At 45.8% G+C, this 24,959-nt stretch overlaps 2 protein-coding genes and 1 long non-coding RNA gene across 6 annotated transcripts; 1 reads left to right on the forward strand and 2 right to left on the reverse strand.

Annotated features, from left to right (window-relative positions):
* Window positions 1-1,787: 1,787 nt before the first annotated feature.
* On the reverse strand, window positions 1,788-6,873 carry LOC123149330 (dihydrolipoyllysine-residue acetyltransferase component 2 of pyruvate dehydrogenase complex, mitochondrial). Of its 4 annotated transcripts, none has more exons than XM_044568972.1 (19): window positions 6,712-6,873; window positions 6,102-6,183; window positions 5,347-5,447; window positions 5,173-5,255; window positions 5,025-5,065; window positions 4,853-4,908; window positions 4,658-4,732; window positions 4,484-4,576; window positions 4,136-4,378; window positions 4,036-4,057; window positions 3,635-3,711; window positions 3,458-3,543; window positions 3,211-3,286; window positions 2,968-3,035; window positions 2,815-2,881; window positions 2,639-2,734; window positions 2,455-2,557; window positions 2,260-2,355; window positions 1,788-2,152 (listed from the first exon to the last, which is right to left on the reverse strand). In XM_044568972.1, exons 1-19 carry the CDS (start codon window positions 6,739-6,741, stop codon window positions 2,082-2,084), a joined length of 1,566 nt encoding a protein of 521 aa, XP_044424907.1. In that variant the 5' UTR covers window positions 6,742-6,873; the 3' UTR covers window positions 1,788-2,081. The 4 variants fall into 4 exon arrangements, with proteins under 4 accessions (XP_044424907.1, XP_044424906.1, XP_044424905.1 ...); XM_044568971.1 differs by having other exon boundaries at window positions 3,635-3,720; XM_044568970.1 differs by having other exon boundaries at window positions 3,985-4,057.
* Window positions 6,874-9,446: 2,573 nt separating this feature from the next.
* LOC123150848 (protein arginine N-methyltransferase 7) lies at window positions 9,447-16,083 on the forward strand. Its single transcript, XM_044570665.1, has 14 exons — window positions 9,447-9,863; window positions 10,388-10,610; window positions 11,039-11,164; window positions 11,267-11,431; window positions 11,503-11,621; window positions 11,702-11,802; window positions 12,600-12,859; window positions 13,349-13,585; window positions 13,687-13,760; window positions 14,528-14,621; window positions 14,708-14,857; window positions 14,951-15,025; window positions 15,446-15,542; window positions 15,681-16,083. The coding sequence occupies exons 1-14, from the start codon at window positions 9,541-9,543 to the stop codon at window positions 15,815-15,817; spliced, it is 2,181 nt and encodes a 726-aa protein (XP_044426600.1). The 5' UTR covers window positions 9,447-9,540; the 3' UTR covers window positions 15,818-16,083.
* Window positions 16,058-17,836, reverse strand: LOC123150851 (uncharacterized). Its single transcript, XR_006475378.1, has 3 exons — window positions 17,092-17,836; window positions 16,762-16,879; window positions 16,058-16,664 (listed from the first exon to the last, which is right to left on the reverse strand). It is a non-coding gene; the product is annotated as an uncharacterized lncRNA (long non-coding RNA).
* Between the last annotated feature and the right edge of the window lie 7,123 nt (window positions 17,837-24,959).

A 24,959-nucleotide genomic window follows, 5' to 3' on the forward strand; every position in this document is an offset into this window, starting at 1 on the left:
GGGGCACGGCCCCCTCAGACTTCCATGTAGTCCCCCGTTGCTTGTTTGCAATTCCTCAGTCTCTTTGAATTCTTTGAATCATCCGGTTCCTTATTTGGAATAAAAGAAGCAACTAACATCACTGTATTAAAAGAAAGACTAATTTGTGTGGCTCAGCTTTATAAGCAAGCATCGTAAACTTCCCCTTAGTACTTACCTATTTCAAGTATCTTTTTTTTAGGGGAACTATTTCAAGTATCTTAAATACGCATTTACACAGAGTTGACAGAAAATTTGGGTTCAAAAGATCAAATTACAATGAATATGTAGATGATGAGGAACGCCAGATTTTGGACCTGCAGGCCGATGCGTAGCTGCCGCTGCGGCAGGTGAGAGCTCGGGATCAACGGGGTTAGGCGTGGGTTGAAGGGAACCCGGCGTCAACAGACACGACTAGGAGGAGGATGGTGGCGCGGGTCAGCTTATGCCATGGCAGAGAATAGGGTGTTGAGGAGTGTTACGATCGATGGTGTGCACGTATTTATAAGCACTGTCCAATACTCGCTCCGTCCCAGAATATAAGACGTTTTTGCAAGCTCGGAATAGTAGATGACTAAGCAAGATTAGAGTTACAATAGAAAAGGTAGCATGAGGCGAGCGCATGTAAATCTACGCGACTAAGCAAGATCATGTGACAGTACTTTTTGGCTATTTCTATTGGGAGCTCATCCACTAGTGTGTTGAATGCCTCTGGCTTTGATCTAAAGAAATTCGCTTATGGCAAAACTTAATTTCTTGGGAGCTTCATTCATCCCAAATCGAGTGGTCGTGAGGTACAAGTTGCTATTCAAACCACAGTTTGGTCTAAGGAAATTCGCTGACACACTGCTGAGTAGTAATGACGAACGCGCACAAGTTGAAGAGATGAGAACATTCAGATCACAATCTTGGGTAAACACAGAAGAAATACACCTGTATACACAACATTCAGACCACAATGGACATGTAAGGAAGAACAAACTAGACAACCCACCATTGATCAATCTTCGACATCAGACATAATCCTTTTCATCATTGACAAAAAAGGCAATCTCACATCAGACATAATCCTTTTCACCATTGAAAAAAAAAATGAATGAGGAAAAGGTATGTCAGTGGCCTATGGAAGATGCACTATCGCTACACCCTTTTACCAGGGGGAAAGTATCTAGTGCTCCCAGGCTTGGGGTGCTCCCGGTGCTCCAAATGTCCGAAAAACATTTTTAAAATATTCAAAAAATTCTGAAAAAAATGCAGCACATCGACGGAACATCGATATCTCTTGTCAGAAAATTTCAAATCAAAATTCGAAACATTGCTCGAGATAGAAAAATGACAAATTTTTGTACATAACATAAGTTGGGCTTTAGTTTTGGCCCATTATCACATTGATGTCAAATTTGTCATTTTTGTATCTCAAGCAATGTTTCGAATTTTGATTTGAAATTTTGTGACAAGAGGCATCGATGTTCCATCGATGTGCTGCATTTTTTTCAGAATTTTTTGAAAATTTTAAAAAATGTTTTTCGCATCAAAGCACCGGGAGCACCCTAAACCTGGGAGCGCTAGATACTTTCCCTTTACCAGGGATGCTTCAAGTTAACTGGGCCTGGCCCATTTATGTGTGTCCTTCACGCGAGGCTAGGCTAGGGGCCGTGACACATAGTCGTGCTCTTATTTCATCCTCACATTGCGCAGTTAGGAGAAAAAGTACAGCATAAACGCCACAAAACTATATAAGAAAAATTCAGCAACAGAAGACTGGCACCTTGCAGCAATACGATACACAATCTTCTTTGAATCGGATTCAGTAGAACACGGCGCAAAAGTAGCTAGGCAACAATTTTCCACCAGTCAAGTAACGCAAGGGAAAAAAGGTGTATCGACCATTTGCCGATAAATAGGTTAAACATCTTGTGCCGACTATGATCTGTTTGTTTGCTCTTGGTTTCCAGCCCTCATTGCCGAAAAATGAGGCGTGGTTATTGTGGTCTTTATTTGTGAGAGCCTACACAGAAAAACTGCTCTCAATCATCATCATTTACAGCAGAGAAAAAGAACTCCTACAGCAGCATGGTCGTCGGGTCCTCGAGGTAGCCCTTGAATGCCTTGAGCCATTCCGCACCCATGGCACCTGCAAAACGTGAGTGGTAGGTAATGAACAGAAAACCTTTGTCATAGATACATAGGAATGAGAATCATCATCCACTGGTTCAGAGTCGGCAAGAAAGAAAAACGTACCGTCGATGACCCGGTGGTCGCAGCTTAGCGTGGCTGACATGAAGGACCCGATTTCGTACTGGCCCTCAGCCGCCCCGGGGATTACCCTCTTCTCAGCTGCTCCAGAAAAAAATCCAACCGCGTGGTAAGTAACAGAGTAAGTAGTATAACCGAGGGGTTTCGGTATGGATCCCCAACTATTAGGCAGCATATTACCAGAGCCGATGGCCAAGATTGCCGATTGAGGAGGGTTTACGATGGCGCAGAATTGCTTGATTCCGAAAGGGCCTCCCAGATTAGAGACGGTGAAAGTGCCACCCTGCAAAGTGTAGCATCAAAACTATCAAGGACGAATACTATTGAACACTCTTGCATTCTAGATATATGTTCCGCTCTATACCTCATAATCTTCTGGTTTTAGACTGTTATCCTTTGCTCTTGAAGCCAACTGCTTCACCTCATCAGCAATAGCGGCCAAGCCTTTCTTGTCCGCGTCCTGTATAAACAACACAGGTCAAAGGGGCAGATGATATGAAGAATGGCACGGTGAACTTAGTTCCGAGTCGAGCAACCCACCCTAACTACTGGAACAAACAAACCGTGCTCAGTCTGTACAGCAACATTAATGTTCACGTTGTGATACCTGCATGGGAAACAGATGAAATACATTACGTTCTGACTAATGAAAATGAAGCTCCAATCTTAATTGACCTACTGTCCATATCTTACTGGCGAATAAAATCATTCATCCAGGAACTGTTACAGGCAGGAACCTTACGAAGAGCCAATGCTGCAGCCTGCATAGTAAACAGCAATCAGCTCAATACTGTAGTGTAGAGATACACAAAGCAACTGAGAATTGTGTGAAGAACCCACAATAAACTTATTCAGATAACATTTCCTACCGCTCAAGTAAACACATTGCATAAAGATAAAAAGGAGCATCAGAAACCACCATACGTCAAAACTTACCTTAATAACAAGATCATTAATAGATATCTTCTTCCCACCAGATGCATCCTGCATCGGATTCAACTCACTCCGCAATCTAGAATAAAACAAAATAATGGATGGATCTTCCGTGTCAGAAGCAAAATAATGGTGCAGGCAAAAGATAGGGCTGATTACCCAAACAATGATTGAGCAAATTATTCATCTAGTTCACGGAAAATGGGTAATGTGTAAGATAAATTATTAAATGTACGAACGATGTCCATACTTGATAAGTTTGTCAACACGGCTATCAACTGTCAGATAGTAGTGAGGGATAGTCTGCTTAGATTGCAGCAGGCGGTTTGCAGTAACCTGAGGAAAACAAAATTAGATGCCGTCAATTGCAGTAGAGCATACCATAAGCGACACGTACATTTGAAGAACTCCACAGCATTGATTTTACCTTCCGTATTTGTGTATTTGGAAGATCCACATAACCTAGTCCTGGAGCTGCTGCAGCTTCCTTCTTCGAACCCTTGGCTGCAGAAGCTTCATCAAGCATAAGCATAACATTATCAGTTGACTGAACCCTTCTACTTGCTGGATACATTTTTATGCAGATTAAACACTTTAAATACACCTTTTCTACCATCCACTAATTATCCTACAAATGAGAGTGGCGGTGAGTAAAAAAATGGTGGCGGAGAAAAGGTGAGAAATCTAAGACAGTTCATGACTAATCATGCTCAGTTTTTGGACTCAATGACTTTTGTTCGCACTGGCAAGGACAAAAATAGACAGAAGAGAGCATACACAAGTAATCCTCAATGTCTGCCTTCAAAATACGCCCATCTGGACCAGTACCTTTTAAGCTTGAAAGCGGTACCTGTTTGGGGCACAATTCTGAAGGTCAAAAACTGCATTTCTTATGGACAATCAGGATATCTGAAATGTAAGGGCTTACATTGTTGTCTTCTGCCAACTTTCTGGCAACGGGACTGGAGAATAAGCGATCCCCTGACTGAGAAGATTCTTCAGTCTTTGTAGCTGTTGGCTCGGGGGCCTTGGAAACCTCTTTCTTCTCTTCTTTTGGTTCCACGGGCTCAGATTGGGGTTTTGATTCAGCTGGAGCTGCAGCTGAAGACGAAGCCTTGTAATCCTTAAATTTCTCAATATCACCCTCCTCTTCCACAGTTATGGCAATAATCTAGTTCACAAACAAAAAACTTGTGGTCGTTAGTCCAACAACTATGTTAAGAGACAGTGGCAAAAAGAAGCGTCTCCTATGCATCAGGATATAGCATATATGTACCTCGCCAACTTTAATCTCTTTTGCGCCATCTCCACAAACTATCTTAGCGAGATAGCCTTCCTCCATGCATTCCATCTCCACGGTAGCTTTATCCTGGTGACCACACATGTGCTCGACAATTAGCTAGCAGCACAAGTTGTGCCCTGGGAATAAATGACGAGAAACAAAACTTACGGTTTCCACTTCGCAAAGAACTTCACCAGGTGAAACTTTGTCTCCTTCCTTCTTCACCCACTTTGCAATATTCCCCTACAGGCCATTAAAAGTTTTTTAACCACATAGACAATCAAAGAAACACATGCACGTTGGTCATGCTTTATGTTTTATCTGTCAGCACTTTGCATTTATTTCCAATTTTGAGTAAATTACCTCGGTCATAGTAGGGGAAAGAGAAGGCATCCCGATAGCCTCATGTGGTGGCAAATCTATAAATGGTTGATAACTTTGTTAAAAATGTTAGATATCAACTTGTTTGTATCATCTTATAACTCAAAGCTGGAAATGATTTTAATACACAGATAGCTTGACAAGAGAGAGGTACCTGCCCCACTTGAAAAATGTCTTGCCGAAACTACCTGTCCACTGAAAAATAGCAACAGACAGTCAAAACATGGTTACAGCTATGATGAACTAGCATAGAATATATGGACGTGGAAATTCAGGAAAAAGACATAAACGAGAGTGCATACCATGAGAACAAGCTATTGACCCCAGTAGCAGCAATTGGCATCCGTTTGGAGCTGTAGCTTCCCCTTGCTTCTCGTGATGATACCTGCGAATAATAGATGAGACAGCCCACCGAAGTCAGAATACACAACTAGTCTCCAATTAAATAAGTAGGATTGTAATCACAACTGCATAACCTTGAAGGCATGGAGATCTTTTTCAGACTGCCTGTCTAGGAAAATGCTCGACCTTCCAACCTTTTTCCCGTACTCCCCATGAACACTAGAACTTGAGACAGCTGCAGCAGGGCAAGACCGATTATTTTTAATGTAAGCAAGCCCGTAAATGAGGAAATTGCCGTTCCACACACTGAAACCAAAACAGTATGTGTTGCAAAGGTTCGTATTAGGAGATAACTGATATACACTAGAGTTTCCTTTTAGAAGAACTAGTGGCCATTCAAATAGCAACACAGTTAATTGTATTTTCATTGCTGACATCTCAATTGCTTAAACATGAGAGGACGAAATGAGCATTCACTTCATATTGAATTTAAAGGCTAGAAGGTTTGTTAAGCAGTAACTCTGTTTTAGAGGTGTAGCTGCTGCCTCTTTCAAATCTCAGGAAGAAAATTTCATCAGATTGCACCCCACTACTGTCAGAGGGGGAGCTTGTCACGGCTGATATACAATACAAGGATAACAAAACCCTGAGCCCTACTCCAGCACCAAACATGGTAGTACGCTGGTAGGGTCCTGAACCATAAGCATAAATCAGCTGCATCCTTGTGCAGCACCGAGGCAAAGTGTAGGAAACACTTCCATGCCATGGGTACTTGGCCGATAAAACATTGAAACATACATTGGGACTTGGGCAGCATACTGGTTTCAGTTTTCTCAAGAACAACTAGCGTATCAAGATACCGCCGGAATACGGACAGAGGAGCACGTACCGTCTTCTTTTGCAGCGGCGACAGAGAAGTGCCGAGCGATGCTCCCACGCTCGCAGTCCAGGACGCCGTGCACTCTTCGCAGCTGCACAAGCGAAACGTGTGCAACCATGAGCACATGAAAACGAGCCAGGGATTTACGGTTCCAAGAAAAAAAAATCACACGATTACATCGTTCACATCAACCAAAACCTATGTATGGTCTACATCTGCCACCTCTCTCCCCTGTGCTAAAAAAAATCAGAACACCGCCGTGTCCAGATTAATCTGTTCCAGTCGATCCACAGCCACACATCTCTACTCAGAATAACCTATCGACATTAATTTTCCACAATCCAAGTCGCTAAGGTGGGAATGCATGAGCGGGGTATGTGTGATCAATCTGACATAGGCAGCCGCAGGGGGGGCAGCCAGCGAGCGAACCCGCGGCCGCGGCCATCGTCACCGTCCGATTCTAAGCCATCGTCCCCGAGGCAGGATCGAATCTGATCGGATCAGGTGGGAGCCATGGGGGATTTGGGGTCAGGGACAGATCACCGGGCCACGAATTCGTCCGACAAACTGGGGCGCCGCTGGGGCGACGGCACGGATGGAGGGGAAGAGGTGGGGGTACCTTGCGGGAGTGGCGGAGGAGGAGCGCCATGGCGGCGGCGGCGCCGGCGACTGCGCGGCGGGGATCGGTGGGAAGAGGGAGGGGGAGAGATTCGCAGTGGCAGATGGAATCGAGCGTGGAGGAGGCGGTTGGTGCGCGGTCAGGAGGGCGCCCCTGCTCCTTTTCTCTGGCTTGTCTATTTTATTTTTTTATTTATAAAGTGAGCATTTTGTCATTTCGCACTGGCTGCTATTCATGGCATTGCCACCTCATCAAACTAAAAAATAGCAAGATGGGGACACTGTTTAATTTGCTTAATATATACTAGTATCGTTTATCATCCAAGTGCCAGCACTTCTTTATGCAGAAAAAGCATTTGTGTATCTGCTACGTGTCCAAAGGGCGTCGAAATGAAAAAATGCGGGTCATTGTTCTTGTGAGAATTTTTGACCGTCTTGTGGGATTATTTGATTTTATAAGTCAATCAATCAACGAACGGTTCGCTTGAGGTCGTTTTCTAGTAATTGTTTTCAAAGGCTAATACGAGTTTTCTTTGATGATTGATGTTGACGTAACCTAAGAGAACTTGGAGTAGACTTTTCTTGTCTATCATTCATGTCTGATGTTCAAAGTATCAAATAAAACAACTTAAAATGCCATAAAAGAAGGAGCGTTGACCAACACAACACGTGGACACTAGCTATAAGGAAATGAGAAGTTTAATTATGCCCAATGGTGCATCGCTGCACACAAGAAGACAAAAGGTGTTTGTTTTTTAATCATCTTCCGGTCAATTTGCGCTTCGGTTAGCTTGAATACAATACATGCTCTTGGGGCATATAAGCAACATCAAAATCACATCATGTGCAATGTTTTTATCAAATCGGTAGCCGAAGTCGTTTCAATATATGCGATGAGTGTTTTTTGCTTGTTTGCATCAGTCTGTGATGTGTTAACTCTACTCATGTGGCAATGATGTTGTGGTGTGGAGAATGGTAAAAAGAAAATGACGTGATTAAATTGGGACAAGATGAGGTTGCCTAAGTGCAAAGGTGGGATGAGAATTTGTGACTTGAGAGTTTTTAACCAAGCTTGGCGCTTACTAGATACCCCTGAACGCTGGTAAAATATCGTTCTACTTGTGTATTGTCTTTTCGGGAAATATTACGGCTCTGTGAAAGGGTGTAGTTCATAGCCTTTATCTTGTTAACAAAAGGAATTATTTGACGAGTGGGAGATGGCTGTTCGATTTGGAGGTATCCGTAGATTCCATGAAGGCCCTCATTCAGACTGATTACACTGAAGCGCAATTATCGTTTTAATTGGGTGGCGGACTTCTTGGACAAGCATGGTGCTTAAAACATTCAATGGCTAAATGAATCTTTCTGGCTAATAGATGTTCATGAAATTTTGAAAATTCTCCCATCACCAAGACAACGCCAGGATTCTTCGCTTGGCAACTGAGAAAGAGCGGAATTTCTTCTGTCAAGAACGCCTATCGGTTTGCTACTTTTGATCATGATGTATATTTCTCTAAAGGAGCATCTAATTCTGTCCTTGAGGTGATAGATTTGTATGAAATCTTGTTTTGCAAAGTATGAGTTTGACAAAAAATGAAGACAACGACATGGAAGGCTGTCATGGGCACACTTAGCTATTCTCGTGTGTAAACTTCGTCGCCATCTAGCTACCAAGAACACTTGTGTTCTTTGAAGTATGGAGGATGAATGCAGTTTGCATGCACTGATGACGTGTGCCCATACACGGTTGATTTGGGATCATATGCAAACCATATGGCCGCTCCCCGTGAATGAGCAACTTGTGGATAATGGAAAAGAATGACTCTTCAGTGTTTTACTAATTTGTTTGGAGCCTATTTGATATATGGTAATTATGCTCATATGTTGGATTTAACCGTTACAAAAATGACTTGATCCATAATAATGAAATCCCACGTGTCGATGAGACAGTGACTTTTCTAAACAATTGTTATAATTTATAAATCAATTGGCCATGCTCGAAAGTATACTAAGGAGGTATTAAAAGGTATAAGATGCCAGCTTATGATTCTTGGAGGTTGTCGATGTCAAAACCTTCTGGGCATATGTCGGCCATTCGGTGGCTTGCACCGCTTGTGAATGTGGTGGTCTTTGTCGATGGACGGGTCATTCTCACAGGGTGCGACACCAGTCTGAATGATTCTCAGGAAGCACGACAGGCCAATTATCTTTTTGGCTTATCAGTATATTTTCAACTATAATAATTCTTTGAAGGCAGAGCTGCATGCGATCATGCAGGGTATGACACTAGTTGCCCATCATACCTCCTTAGCAGTCATTATTCAGTCGGATTCCTCTGAGGCATTTACAGCTTTATCTTCTAATGATTTTCTCACGCTTCGTGTGTGGACATCTTGTGAAGGAGAAGGCAAAAACAAAGGACAAGGAGTTTATTCCACATAACTACACCGTGGAACAAAATGGTGTGGCAGATTGCTTGGCCAAGTATAGTCGTGTTGAGTGTATCATGGCTGTGTGTTTATGAAGAACCCCCTTGTATAGTTGTATCGCGAAACTCTTGCATATCGACTGTAGCTCCGTAATATTGGAATTAACCCGGAAAAAAACGCAATGTTTTCTCCATTTTTGGGAAGGCCCTCATGGGAATGTTTTTTTTCTTCTAATGGCCCCTAAAAAAACCTTGTATTCAAAACAGGCCCTCAAGGCACAAATACGTGGGTCCCCAAGCACCATTCCGCGAAAGCGCCACTCCCAGTCCCTCCCGACGGCGGCCGAGCTCGCGCCCGCCCGCCCGCAAAACCCTAGCCGCCGCCGGCGGAGCCCCCCGTTCATGCCGGGCTGCCTCGCCGGCCTGGCCACCCCTCCGCCCGCCGCGCTCCACCTCCTGCTCCGCGGCCGCAGCCGCATGGCCTTCTCAGCGGCCGCGCCGTCCCGCGCATTCCAGCTCCGCCTCAACCCGCTCACCGGCGACTCCGAGTGGCTCGTTGTGGACGAGGAAGGTGAGGAGGGGGCGGCGCCTCCCCAGACGCAGAGGCAGCTCCTCGCCGCCACCTCCTACCTCGACATGCTCAACGACGCCGCCCGCAACCGCGCCTACCGCTGCGCCATCGACGCCGCCGTCTCCGACCCTTCCGCCCGCGTCCTCGACATCGGGTGAGCGCCCATCGATGCATTTACACTCATTGGAGCATGTACTCCCTCCTTTTCTTTTTACTCCGTGTATAAAAATTTGGTCAAAGTCAAACTACACGATGTTTGACCAAATTTATATGAAAAAATATGAACATATATAATATTAAAACTATATAGTGCGAAAATACATTTCATGGTGCATCTGATAATGTTTATTTCATATTGTGAATGATGATATTTTTTAATATAAAGTTGGTCAAACTTTACAAAGCTTGACTTTGACCAAACCTTATATGCAGACTAAAAAGAAACGGAGGGAGTACTTTGGGTCACATTGGGACATTCAGACAAGTTAATTAAGGCCATTAACATTTATTTGGTCCTCTTGTTAATCAAGGCCATTTGAACAATAACCATTAGCATTTAACTGGCCCTCTTGTTAATTAAGGACATGCTGGTTTAGAAAACAAATCAGCTGTGCTGGCTACATGATCTATGATATCACAAAGAAAACAGAGTGGCTGCTAATGCTTATGATGGTTCAGAGCCGGGACCGGGCTGCTCTCCATGATGTCCGCGCGAGCTTTGGGGGCTGTTGGAGGCGAAGGCAGGGGCAGCGTGTCGGTGTGTGAATCCTACCTTCCCATGGGCAAGTTAACGCGGAAGGTACTGAGAGCCAACAGGATGGAGAATAAGGTGAAGCTCTTCCACAAGCGGTCAGATGAGCTCGAAGTTGGAGTCGAGCTTGATTCGCCAGCTGATGTACTGGTAGGCTTTTGTTTTAGCTCAATTGGCTTTCTTGTTCTACTAAATGAACCTGCTCCGGTATTATACATATTTATGCCCAGTCAAATAAGCTAGTGTAGTACTCATACTCGTTGTTATGCTTCAACTGTATCACTACTAATCTGAATTACCAGCATCATTCAGATTTGGTTATTTCAGTTGTCAGTTCATACTTAGCGACGCACTTTTCTTATTAGGAGCACTTTACTTATTAGGAGCACTTTCCTTATTAGGAAGCAGTTATATTGATTGTTTTATTTATTTGATGAATTAACATTTCTTGTGATATTCCGTAGCTATTATTATGCAGTTAGGGATTTATGTGGAGTTGGCACTTCTTTTGCATTAGGGTTGTTCTACTATTGCAGATAAAGTTCATTATAGTTGACAAAACATACTATGTTTCTCAGGTGAGTGAAATTCTTGACTCTGAGCTGTTGGGTGAGGGTCTGATACCTACTCTACAGCAAGCTCATGATTCGTTATTGGTGAAAAATCCAAAGACAGTCCCATATCGAGCAACTACATACGGGCAGGTCCTTTCCCTCCACTTGTTCAATACGACTTCATCTGGATAGCATTTTTACGGAAGTAATGTTTGATTGGTTTATACTGATTTTTTTCCTTGGGCATCCTAGTTAGTCGAAAGTCCGTTCTTGTGGAAGATGCATGATTTGCACAGCAATGAAGCAAATGCTGCAGATGGTGTCTGGCTTACTCCTGATGGGATGGAAAATATTGTTTCTGTGAAGCTGCAGCAACATGCAATGCAATGTGACCCATTAGAGGATGAGATACGATTGGTATGCTATGCACCATTATTTTGCATGTTCAGGAAATTTGTTGTCCTAGGTCCTAACTTATTTTGCTTTAGCTGTCAGAACCCTTCAAAGTTTTTGAATTTGACTTTTCGGAACGACCAGAGAGCCAGCGTGAGAACAAGATCACGATTAAAACAACTGGTGATGGCTGTGTTCATGCTATTATTTCATGGCAAGTACAGCATCTGGTAGTCTCTTTCGTCACCTTATAGTTAAAAGAGCGCTGAATGAATATTTTGTCTTCAAATGTAGGTGGGTGCTTCAGTTAGATTCTGCTGGTTCAATCTTCTACTCCACAGCTCCCAAATGGGTGAGGCAATCAAGTATCAAGGATCTACCACAATGCACTGACGGTTGGTTAAATAATCAAGACTTTTGTCATCTTAAGTAATTCTTTTGCATTATTCAGTGTCATTTTCCATTTCCCTAGATTGATAGGCTTATACATTTATCTGCATTTCCCTGATATATAGGTAATGTTGGACTTGGCCCATGTGGGCATCTAGATATGCTTATACAGTTATGGGGAACTGACTGTCCTATATTTTGAAGAAATAGCTTTCATCAACACTGCACCTATATAGTACTTACACGGCAATCACTACAAAACCTAGAAATTTCTATATCACCATATGTTTAGCCTACAATTTACTTGAAAATAAAATCCTAAATGTCAACATACCATTAAATTTTAAAGGGGATTGTGCATTTGGTCCATGGAACTAAGTATCACATATAAGTTCACAATTGCACTGCGAAGGTTTAAATGGAATCAGTTCACAAAAAAAAAGGTTTAAATGGAATCAGTGCATTTTTTTCTCTGGTATAGTGTATCGCGAATGTTCAGGATAGTGTGTCAATGCACATTCATGGTTGCTTACCTATGCCTTGACATGTCTGCATGGTGTTATGCTAGCGATGTTAATAGCATTGCTGCAAGTATTGTTATTTGTTAGTGATGTGATACCTTATTGTTGAAGAAGTAACCGCTTTGGGCATATGATGATTTTTAGAACATACATTCTTCTTAAGCTCACTAGCATTTGACACCACTTGCTTGAACTAGCATATTCGATATGTAGACCTTATAGGAGTCACCCTGTTTCGCATTCTGAAGCTACTTAACGATATCTTCCTTCTATCTTTATAGACACGAAGGATTGGTGTGATCACTGGAAGCATTGTGTTTGGTTTACACAAGGAAGGGGTGCTCCTGTTATGAAAGATCAAACTCTTTCTCTAAGGGCTAGTCATAACCTCACTAGCATCTCTTATCAGCTGCTAAACCCCAATGATGAAGCATGCAATGGAAACTTGAAAGCTGACCATCTAACATTGTTGCCAGAAAGGATAGCACTTTATGGTGATATATGTTGGAGATCAGCTTTGATAACAGCAATTAAAAGTGCTGTAAGTACTCCAGTTCATTTGATTAATATTATGTTGTTGCATTGCGCACTTGATTTCCACAAACTTCTGTTTTCCACTGTTACAAATGGATCAGGATGTTAATTTAAGACTTTGACATTCTAAAGGAATTCCACAGATCTGCTGATGCAAAAATATTCTAATGATCTGCCAACATTTGAAAATGAATTCAGGGTTTCAATAGTTTCTGCAGTTTGGCCATTTGAAAAATAGAAGAAAAAACTGTGTTTGCATAATCATATTCAAATTCTCAATTCATAATATTAGCTGGTCACTCCAGGCATAGACCGAAGGGATTTTCACCCTTTCGACAATCTGGAAGCTATATTGTTGCCTTGTTAGTTTCATGGAATCTAGTATCTTTCAGTTGGAGTACATGATCAGTTCCATGGTTTATGCTACCTACATTCTCTTTTTGATACCTACATTATTCTAACACCGTCTATTCATATTCAATGTTTTTCTGCCCAGCTGAGTGACAGATCTCCGCAAACCTGTATTGTGGCTGATGACAGTATATTCTTAGCTCTCTTAGTTTCTTCTCTCTCACCATCTTCAAAAGTCATTGCCATGTTTCCTGGTCTACGGGACAAGGGTGCAACATATCTCCAAGCTGTTGCAAAGGCAAACAATTTCTCCATGGATCAAATTCAAGTGATTGGTAAAAGAGCGGCATCTCTTTCAACGGATGATTTGGAACATAAAAAGGTTTGCTGCTAGTCTATAGTCTGGCTTCAAAAGTAGTTCAAGGATTCGTAATGCTGTTTTTTACGAATTTCTCATGATCTTCTATCATTTTATCTCCACAGATTAACTTATTAGTGGGCGAACCATTTTATTGTGGCAGTGAAGGGATGCTTCCATGGCAAAACCTGCGTTTCTGGTTTGTTACTTCAAAATTCTAGTACTCATTATCTAACAAATTATGCTTCACACCATTACTAACAATTCAGTCAGTTGATGTTGCACATTCAAGTTCAAACACCGTCCATGTTGTGCTCCTTGTTGTATTTCTGTTAGTATATTTTCTTTTGATTCTTTGTCTCCATGGTCCTCATCGATTCTTCTGGCCTGGCAGAAATTGATGTAGTTTTGATTGATAGTTAAAATTCACTTCTATACTATAATTTCGTTATTCTCAAGCCCATATTTTAATGAAAATATGGCACCCTATTAAATGTGTCCTTTTATCTAGTACTTCTATTTTGGAAGTTCCTTCTAGTACTAGTATAGTGCAATTGTGGCAACATAGTATTGTAAAAGAAAATAATGCACCCTCAGTTTGAACACAGAAGCAAATGTTTGCTCGTAGACCTTCATTCATCTGTTCAAATATGCCTTATAACTAACAAACGAAGAAACAGACTTCTATATCCTCTTCACTAGGGAAATAGGCTTTATTTTTAACTGTTGCCACCATTTTAAGTCTGTTGATCCAAGTTTAGGCTGGAAGGGTCATATGCTTGTTTTGAGTACCTTGTAGGATAAACACGCATATTCATCTAAATTTCATTGAATTCACCAAGTATAAATCATATTTTTTAGAACATGGAATCCACATTTTAAATGGGAAGGCCTTTGATGTCTATTGTTCTGTGTTGTAATGCCGATTGAAGATGCCAATATCTGCTCCTGTTATTTTTGCTTTAGGAATGCAAGAACTCTGTTTCATTCAATGTTATCCGAGGATGCACTCATAATGCCTTGCAAAGGAGTATTAAAATTATGCGCCATGTCTCTTCCTGTTAGTCTTCCCACAAACTACTCTTTATTTTCTTTTGGGCAAAAGAACAGAGTTTTTTTTTACTTCAAATAACTGGGGTACTGCAGGACTTGTGGAAGAGCCGTCGCAGCCTTAAAGATGTCGAGGGTTTTGACCACTCGGTTGTTAACGAGACTTTAGGAGCCTGCGGTGATCTGCCCGGAGAGCAGCAAGGTCCTTGTCTTCCCTATTATGTATGGCAATGTGGTTATACGAAGGTACAACAAATATTGTCTCGAGGTTGAATGCATTGAAAATGTATCATATCATTTCTATTAAAAGTGACTAACGATGCATTCAAAATTGAGCAGAAATTAAGCAAAGTGTACTCTCTCATGGACTTCAACTTTTCTGAGCCTATTCACTCCTGCTTTGGGAAAACAAAGGTATATATGCTGTTATCTTTCTGGTGGCATGAACATAATAAGAGTTTTTCTTTGTGGTAGTTATTTTAACTTCACAGAGATCCTTGAGTTTTATTAGGTCCACGCTGTCACTGGTTCTAACTGAATTTTAAGATGTGAATGCATGAGATCTCGCAGACTTAGATCATACTAGCACAAACTTGTTTGCAAGGTGTCTGCTGGGAGCGATTTTGTTCTGCCTTGACCTTTTTTTAGTTTCTATAAACGCAATGCATAGGAAACCCGAGTATCATTCATTCCTCGGCCTCTCATGCACACTAAGATACACGAGTAAAAGTGCCCCTCTGGTGGCTACAGTATGCATGCAGTTTCCTGACTGAATTTTGTACCCTGATATGCACATAGTTTTCTGGCTGATGTATTATATATGCGGTCTCGTAGATCGAGTTTGCCGATGCGGGCATGTGCCACGGCTTCGCGGTTTGGATCGACTGGGTGCTCGACGAGAAGAACTCCATTGTGATAAGCACGGGACCAGGTAAATAGAACATCTTACCCTCATGTCATACCTTGTTTGTAACTGTATCTGGGACATATAAGATGTAACTGTCATGAGACTGATGGTTGTCTACTGCATTTCCCTGATGGTGTTGTTGGTATTGTTGGCCTCTCTCAGATAGCAGATACTGGAAGCAAGGCGTGCAGCTCCTGAGTAAGCCTGTGGAAGTGAACCCAGCCGAGTCGGCTGCGCTCGTGGAGGCCTCCTTCGATCCTGCCTCTGGCGACATCACATTCAATTCCTCCTTCTCTTGATGTAAGCTGTAACATTGGACCTGTCGCGCGCACGCGACGAAGACAAGATATTGCCGCTCGTGACAACCTTTGTCGATAGTTCTTCCTGTTTATTTGTTTGTTTGTTTTGCGGGGAGACTCTGCCTGTAGTTCAGGGTCTGATTGAGCTAAAAACAGTGCTGAGGCCCATTTATTCGTGCGCAACATCAACATCGAACATTGCTCAATTTTTTGTACGGAACACTGTTCTCGCATTCCATTAAAAAACCCAGTACACAGGTTCAGTACAAGCTGAGGTAGATGGACAACCCACACAGCATGGTTGCCATCCAGAAAAATTTACGTTGTCATATGCAACACGCAGCGTGTAAAGGTTTATATGGAGTATTTTTTAAGCAGGGCTCGCAATGGCGAAAGATGATGGAGATGGCCGCACTGATCGAGCATTTCCTTGAGCTGGATGAGGTTTAACTTGCTAACATTTGAGGAACTCAACTTTCTTGCGCCTAGTCCTTGCTCTAACCTCAACTGCCCAAAGAAATTGTTTGCTAATCCACACATTTCGTCGAACGCCTCGCGCCAGTCCTCTGTTGGAGGGAGCTCGCCGCCGTGGTGGCCAGAGAGGGGAGGTGTCATGGTCTGATTGCAGGCCTCGCCAAAGCTCGAGAAGCTGCGGCTGGGACATCAGGACAGGCCCTTCCACTCTATTGGCCGAAGAGAGCCATTTGCTTTGCTTGACAGAAGAAACTAATATGGAAACCACTAACAGCGCTCGTACAGAAACTATTGTCCCTCCCGCGGCCTTTTGGGAACCATTCAGTAGTCGCTGCTGTTTACATTCTCCTTGTAATGCTTTGGCACCATGAATCTGCAGATTTTGAAGGATTTGCGCACATCAATAGAATACAACAAACTTGTGCCTTCAAGCAATTAATCATGTTCGTCTACAGTGCGTCGATATATACCTGGGCAGAATTGAGCCCATGCGAAAAACATGGCAATCGCTGCGACTAAGAGGAACAGCCAATGTTTGAAGTGAGTGGGTAACAACAAGGTCTTCAACGCAGTCAGCTTGTTCGCCCACTGCATCCAGAAAGGAACTGTTAAATAATGTAGGAATCAACAACATGAATTTAATATTTTTTACATTAATTGGTTATTGCTATTATTACTTTAAAATTCCTACCGGTGCAAGCGCACGTGTGGATAGTTACAGGTTATGGCAGGGAACATATGAATTAAAGTAGGATGACAAAAGACATACGGCCTGATCCGTGGGAACAGAGAATATGTACCTGACTAATGGGTGAACTTTAGCAACACCAATGTTACTTAGTTCATTAACAATCTGGGCTATTGTAGGCCTTCGCGTTCGGTCATCCTCCACACATTTCAACGCTATTTTGATGCATGTATTGACTTCTTCAGATGCATGGGGCGACATTGTTGCCTGCTCCTTAGTTCGCCAGTTTTCACGTACCTAGATAATTTTAACATAATAACACCAAAAGAGGGGAACAGGGGTAAAGCACAATAAAATATTTGTGAAAAAAATGTTTTCCATGATATGAAATCTTTTTTCTTACATTCTTAATAAATTCTTTCTGAGGGGAGTATGGAAAACTATAGTAGCCCTCCTTTCCTGCCATTATTTGTATGATTATGACCCCGAGACTAAATACGTCAAACTTCGGACTGATTTTCTGTCTGTTGATGTATTCTGGGGGCATGTATCCACTGCATTTCATCAAGTACGATTATTTTTTGGAAAGTTCGAGGAAAGGTGCTGTCTATTTTTTGGAAAGTTCGAGGAAAGGTGCTGTCGTGGTTCTAACTCTGACAGTGATGTAGGGGGGTAAGTATGGAGAGGCTAGATCTCAGCTATTGGGAAGTTGTAAACACACCAAGATGTACGAGTTCAGGCCCTTCGCGGAGGAAGTAACAGCCCTACGTCTCGGTGCCCGGAGGCGGTCGATTGGATTACTGGCGTGTGAATAACAGGGGTGCGAACCCTTCATACTGAGGAGGGGGGTGGCTTATATAGAGTTCGCCGGCCCCCCTCCTGCCCTCAGTAGTGCAGGGTTTAAGGTTGGGCGTTACTGGTAACGCCCCTAATAAAGTGCTATGACGACCATAAAGACTACTTAACAGCTGACCGTTTGCCTGCGGAGTGATTGTAGGTCTCCTGGCGGTCGAGTGGTTGGCTTCATGGTCGAGTGATAGCTTTCTGGTCGAGTGATAGCTTTCTGGTCGAGTGTCTTGAGTCCGTCGAGTGGGATACCTTTAAGTCGATTGAAAGGTGACTTCTCCTAGGGGTGTCCTAGGGTAGGACTCTTTGGTCAGGTCCGTGTCCCTACCCTAGGTACATGTCTTCATCACTAGCCCCCGAATGGATCGAGGTTAGAGTGGGGAAAGAGTTGGAGATCTTTCCGACTGGTTCTTCGGGCTACGTGAGCGCCTCGTTTTGGGTCAATCGTCACGGATGACATTGCCAACCTTTTTCAGTCGCCTTGATCCATTCCAGGCCTTTCATCGAGTGAATTTCTTTGTTTGTGACATATCGAGCGCCGGCGCGATCGGGGTCTTCTATTTTGACAAGTTGTTTTGTGGCCCGCGGATGTCGCGGGATTCGGATTTTGGGAAGCGCGCGGGACGGGAGCAGCCGCAGTAATCGGAAGCGATAAAGCAGAAGTTCCTCGATCCCCGCATCGCCTTTTTCGCCACGTACTGCACGCGCGTCTGCTGCGGGATTTGACTGGATAGCCTGGGCCTACCAGTCAGCCACTCGGAAGCGGTCCCTTATAAATCGCCGGCTCGGGTTTCCAAGCAGTGCGCTTTCTTCTCCTCCTTTCTTCCGCCTCTCCCCCTTCGCAAGTCCTTCCGCCACCTCCGTTCCCGCCCCAGCGCAGCAGGCCCGTGCGAGACTTCGCCGGCGACGATGACGAAGAGCAAGACCTCCGCCCTGGAGCGCGCGAAGAAGGCGGCGGCGGCGGGGAAAGGGAAGAGGTCAGCCCGGGGCGGATCTTCCTCTAGGACCGCTCTGCCCAAAGGTTGGATCCAGGGCGACTGGATGACGTCGGTGCTCCGGCAAGAGGATCTCGACGACATGGTCGAGGGGGGAGTCATTCCCCACCAAGCTGCGCGTCTTCCAGGGGGAGAGATCGAACCTCAACCCCGTGACGGTGAGTGCGTGCTCCTAGCCACCCACATCGACCGAGGGTTTTCTCTCCCGCCCCATCCTTTTTTCTGGAGCTTCTTGAACTTCTTCGGAGCGCAGCTCCACCACTTCACTCCCAACTCCATTGTCTACCTTGCCGCTTTCATTTCCATGTGTGAGGCTTTCTTGGGTTGCCGCCCCCATTGGGGACTTTTCAAACACATCTTTACTTGCCGTTCTCAATCGGTCAAGAAGGCTAAGTCGAGTGACGAGAGGACGCAGGTGATCCAGTTGTGCGGGGGCTTGGCGATCCAGGCGAGGGGGAAGAGCTGTTTTCCTTCCATTACTTTCCCGGAGTCGGTCCGTGGTTGGCAGTCGACCTGGTTCTACTGTCAGGACCAGGCGACCCCAGGACAGTCGACTGGTCTTCCTCCTTTCTCCCTCGATCGAGCTGAAAAACCCGCTTCTTTGAAAGTGACGCCGGAGGAAAGGGCCCAAGTCAAAGTGCTGGCCGGTCGAGTGGTCGAGCTTGTCCGTGAGGGTGTGACTGGGATGGACCTACTGGAGGTCTTCCTCCAGAGGCGCATCCAACCGCTCCAGGCCCGTGACCACCCGATGTGGTTGTATTCTGGTCTTGATGACACCACTCGGATCCACCCGGAGGAGGTCACCGACGAGATGCTGGAGGGGTGGCTGTCGAGCATCACGGGGAACAAAGACAACCCCCGAGGAGCCAGGAGGGTAACTCCACTCGACAACTCGTATGAAGTGGACCAGGTATGTCTTGTTCTTTGCATTCCGACTGAAAATGCTCCCGACTGAAATCTTGTTTTCTGCATTGGTCTTCCTTGAGTTGGTCGATTGACTTTCGTCTTGTCTATTGTTTTTCAGGCGACCACCGAGATGTACTCGACGCCCAACGGGGCTCAGGGGCCAACTGAGGAAGGGGAGGCGAGCGGAGGTGAGAGCGGGGACGACCAAGGCGAGTGGGAGTCCGACGATGAAGGAGAGGGAGACGACAATGTCGACTCCAGCGAAGAGGAGGAGGAGGAGGTCGAACCCCCTCGCCCAGAGGGGCAGTCCAAGCACACACACGACCCAGCGTGGGAACGCGGCAAGGCGACTGCTTCTGTTGGGCAGTCGTCGAAACGCCCTCGGACCTCTTTTCCTACGCCGACTGGGAAGGTCCCCAAGCTCCCACGCACGACGCTGTCCAAGCCGCCCAAGGCTCTACCCAAGATGAAGATAGCTGTCCCTACCATTTCTGGGTAATAATAAAACTTGTTTCCCTTCGTCGACCATGGACAGATCCTTGGTCGATTCATTGAGCCAACCGACTGACTTTCGAGTTTTGCAGTGCTGCTACTTCTGAGGTCTCCGCCAAGGGTGACGACCAAGAGATGGAGGATGCTGCTACCTCCAACCCTGGTACGATTACTGACGTTCTGTATTGAGTCGACTGATCATTTACTGCAACTCTGGTCGATTGAACTTTTCCTTTGTAGCCCCTCCTCATGTTATCGACCTCCCGGATGATGACGACAACGGTCCGTTGAGAGTGAGGAGGCACAAGAGGGCGTCGGCTGACAAGACCTCCCAATCCGCTCCGGCGTCTGAGGCCGTGGCTCGGGATGGTGGTGACACCGCTCGGGCTTCTGTGACCTTCGCCGTTCCCCCGGCGAGTGCGCGGCCCTCGTCGTCGACTGCGGATCCGTCTTCACTTTTTGCCGCATACCCCGTCCCTGAGGACCAAGCGGCTGCTGCAAAGGAGGCTATACGCCAGGCGGGGATCATGATGGAGCAAGTGAAGATGGCTCGGGAGGCCAGCGAAGCAGCCTATGACGCGAGTTCGGCTCTTCAGAGCAACGTCCAGGTCAGTCGACTCAACACTTGGTCTGTTATGATGTGCTGTTTGAAGAGTCTCTTTTCCGAAGATCTTTTGTATCTGTACACCCACTGGGTGTGTCTGCCAATCCTTGGACGAGTGAGGGCACGCTAAGTGCACCCACTGGGTGTAGTCCCCGAGACTACGGTGGACTGCTGGCAGTCGACTGTAGTCTTTTCATTGTGTTTGCTGTAGCTGTATTTCTTCACTCGGTCTGGTCGGGCCAGGTCGAGTGGAACTGTATCCGGTCGACTGCGGGCAGTCGACTTTTTCTCTCTCTTTTTTTTAACCAGTGGGGGCACGCTGAGTGCACCCACTGGGTGTAGTCCCCGAGACTACTGTCGAATGTTTTTGATTTGGCTGTGGTCTTAGAAATGTCATCATTGTCTCTGAGTTACTCGGAAGCAACTTATCTTGGACGTCTGTCGACTGATTTTTCTTTTTGCAAAAACCTTGTGAACTTGTAGCTCGCTATACTGAGTTGGAGAATCAGCAGATCCAGCTCAACCTTAACTTGCAGCTTGCTCAGGAGAATTTGAAGAAGGCGCAAGAAGAGGCAAGAGGTAAGGCTGGTGAGGTTCTCCATTCTTAACAGGTGGCTTTTCTTTCCTGTCCATTCTTGATGTTGGTTCCACTCGACGTGCCGCAGATAAACTGGAGGAAGCTCTGAATAAGAAGGATCAAGACCTTGCAGAGGCGCTGAAGGAGGCCTCGAGCAAAACGAAGCTCGCAGAAGAGAAGCTGGCTTCGGTCGGGACTCTTGAAGAGGAGAACTCCAGACTGAAAGCTGCTCTTGAGACAGCTAATCGAGATGCCAGTCGACTGAAGAAGGAGAAGATGGCTCTGCACGACAAGGCGGGCGAGCTGGCGGGGAAGGCGAAAGATCTGGAGGCTTATCTCGGAGGGCTCGCCAAGAAGCTGTTCGTCATGCTCGAAGGTAATTATTCCGACCTGACTGTCTTGTAGTTGCCGAGCCCGCGTACGGCCACTGTCTTATTCTTGAATCGTGTTCGCAGAATTCTGCCAGAACTTCGAAGAGGAAACCGGTCGAGTGGAGCCAGGCTTGGATCCCGCCAATTCTCTCGTGAAGGATGAGGCTGCCATGAACGTGCTCCGACTGGAGTCTCGTGTTACCAGCGTCGTTGATTATCTGGCTCGGCTGAAAGTTGCAATGTCGCGGATCGACACATCACTCTGGCCTGGGACGACGCTTCAGAACGACCTCGAGTCTCTGATGGCTCGACTTAACGAAGTCCCAGGTCGAGTGGCGGAATGGAAGAAATCTTCTGCTAGATGCGGTGCTGATGTCGCTCTGTCTCTGGTCCGCGTCCATTGCAAGGAGGCGCGAGAAGAAAAGCTGGCGGCCATCCAAGTTGCAAATACCAGGAAGCACAGCTTTCAAGACTTCATGGAGACTTTCATCGCCGCCGCCACCCGTATTGCCGACGGGATCGACTTGGATGAGTTCGTCGCCCCTTCCAGTCCTCCTCCTGAGGAGTGAAAAACTTTAAATTTACCTCGGAATGCTGAGTGGATTTGTAACCGTTAAACTCTGCCTTAAATTTGCCTCAGGATGCCGAGTGGGCTTGTAACAGTTAAACTTTGCCGAGCCGCGGGCTCGAGTACTTTGAGGTCTGGGACCTTTTAGGCTTTATCCGAAATTGATTTCTCGTTGGGCATCTTCATGGTTTGATTCGTCGAGTGGAACTTGATCTTCACTCGGAATGACCTTGTATTTGCGGCGCAATTCCGAAGGGGGAGTTAGCAGTCAACTCGCGGATTGGGTCGAGTCTTGTACTTAGGCGAGCACTGGGCTGCAGCTAAGCCCCCAAGTGGGAGGTTTGCTCTCCACTCGGTAGGATTTTTTCAACACTTAGGCGAGCACTGGGCTGCAGCTAAGCCCCCGAGTGGGAGGATCGCTCTCCACTCGGTAGGATTTTTTCAAACTTAGGCGAGTGCCGGACTGCAGCTAAGTCTCTAAGTGAGAGAACTTAGGCGAGTGCTGGACTGCAGCTAAGCCCCCGAGTGGGAGGTTTGCTCTCCACTCGGTAGGATTTTTCAATCTTAGGCGAGTGTCGGACTGCAGCTAAGTCTCTAAGTGAGAGAACTTAGGCGAGTGCTGGACTGCAGCTAAGCCCCCGAGTGGGAGGATCGCTCTCCACTCGGTAGGATTTTTTCAAACTTAGGCGAGCACTGGGCTGCAGCTAAGCCCCCGAGTGGGAGGTTTGCTCTCCACTCGGTAGGATTTTTAAACACTTAGGCGAGCACTGGGCTGCAGCTAAGCCCCCGAGTGGGAGGTTTGCTCTCCACTCGGTAGGATTTTTAAACACTTAGGCGAGCACTGGGCTGCAGCTAAGCCCCCGAGTGGGAGGTTTGCTCTCCACTCGGTAGGATTTTTAAACACTTAGGCGAGCACTGGGCTGCAGCTAAGCCCCCGAGTGGGAGGTTTGCTCTCCACTCGGTAGGATTTTTTTAATACTTAGGCGAGCACTGGGCTGCAGCTAAGCCCCCGAGTGGGAGGTTTGCTCTCCACTCGGTAGGATTTTTTCAAACTTAGGCGAAACGGATTCGCAGCTAAGTCACCCACTGGGGGATTTCGTATGTAAACAAAAGTGACAACAATTAATGGAACACTCTTGCCTTTGATAAAAACGAACTGCAGGAATTTTTCTTATTACATCTCGTCCAAGGGAGAGCTCAAGTGTAAAAGGGGCGGAGTAGTTCCGCATTCCAAGCTCGTGGCTCGTCGATCTGGCGGTCAACATTGTAGAGGTGATACGCTCCATTGTGGAGGATTCTGGTGATGATGAAGGGGCCTTCCCAAGTAGGAGCAAGCTTGTGTGGTTTCTGTTGATCCACTCGGAGGACCAAATCTCCTTCTTGGAAGGCTCGACTCTTCACATTCCGGGCGTGGAATCGACGCAAGTCTTGCTGATAAATGGTCGATCTGATCATGGCCATCTCCCTCTCTTCTTCTAGGAGGTCGTCTGCGTCTTGCCGGGCCTGTTCTGCTTCATCTTCGGTGTAAAGCTCGACTCGGGGCGCGTTGTGAAGAAGATCACTTGGCAGAACCGCTTCGGCTCCGTAAACCAGAAAGAATGGAGTTCTTCCAGTCGACCGGTTAGGGGTGGTCCTCAATCCCCACAGAACTGACGGAAGCTCGTCGACCCAAGCACCTGCCGCGTGCTCGAGATCACGCATCAGTCGAGGCTTTAGTCCTTTGAGAATCAGGTCGTTTGCTCTTTCGGCTTGTCCATTCGACTGGGGATGGGCGACCGATGCGTAGTCGACTCAAGTGCCTTGAGAGGCGCAAAAAGCTCTGAACTTGTCCGAATCGAAGTTTGACCCATTGTCAGTGATGATGCTATGCGGGACTCCATATCTGCATGTTAGCCCTCTGACGAAACTGATAGCAGTGCAAGCATCAAGATTCTTGATAGGCTTAGCTTCAATCCATTTGGTAAACTTGTCGAATGCCACAAGCACATGAGTGAAACCACTTCTGCCTGTTCTCAGTGGACCAACCATGTCTAGTCCCCAAACAGCAAAGGGCCAGACGAGTGGAATGGTCTTCAGGGCTGATGCAGGCTTGTGCGACATGTTGGAGTAGAACTGGCACCCTCCACACTTGTCGACTATCTCTTTTGCCATCTCATTTTCTCTAGGCCAGTAAAATCCCGCTCGGTATGCTTTAGCCACAATGGTCCGAGAGGACGCATGGTGGCCACAGGTCCCCGAGTGGATATCGTCAAGGATTATCCGACCTTCTTCTGGTGTTATGCACTTCTGACCGATTCCAGTCGCGCTTTCTCTATACAACTGCCCCTTTATGACTGTGAAGGCCTTGGATCGGCAGACGATCTGTCGAGCCTCTTCCTCGTCCTCTGGGAGCTCTTTCCTTAGGATATACGCGATGTACGGTATCGTCCAGTCGGGAGTGATTGCCAAGACTTCCATGATTAGGTCGACGACAGCAGGAACTTCGACTTCAGTCGGATCTGTGGCACTTTTCGGTTGTGGGGCTTCTTCTGTGAAAGGATCCTCCTGGACTGACGGCGAGCGGATGTGCTCCAAAAACACATTGCTGGGAATGGCTTCTCTCTTGGAGCCTATCTTTGCCA

This window comes from Triticum aestivum, chromosome 7A, assembly GCF_018294505.1.
Source record: "Triticum aestivum cultivar Chinese Spring chromosome 7A, IWGSC CS RefSeq v2.1, whole genome shotgun sequence".
NCBI classification, from domain to species: Eukaryota; Viridiplantae; Streptophyta; class Magnoliopsida; order Poales; family Poaceae; genus Triticum; species Triticum aestivum.

Coding starts and splice junctions, on each gene's coding strand:
- LOC123149330 (XM_044568968.1), bottom strand. CDS start 6,741: ATGGCGCTCCTCCTCCGCCACTCCCGCAAG. Junction 4,058..4,135: donor AGTTGGCAGAAGACAACAAT/GTAAGCCCTTAC, acceptor TGCCCCAAACAG/GTACCGCTTTCAAGCTTAAA. Junction 3,036..3,210: donor TTAATGATCTTGTTATTAAG/GTAAGTTTTGAC, acceptor TTTACTATGCAG/GCTGCAGCATTGGCTCTTCG.
- LOC123150848 (XM_044570665.1), top strand. CDS start 9,541: ATGCCGGGCTGCCTCGCCGGCCTGGCCACCCCTCCGCCCGCCGCGCTC. Junction 12,860..13,348: donor TAACAGCAATTAAAAGTGCT/GTAAGTACTCCA, acceptor TTTTCTGCCCAG/CTGAGTGACAGATCTCCGCA. Junction 14,622..14,707: donor TATGCGCCATGTCTCTTCCT/GTTAGTCTTCCC, acceptor GGGGTACTGCAG/GACTTGTGGAAGAGCCGTCG.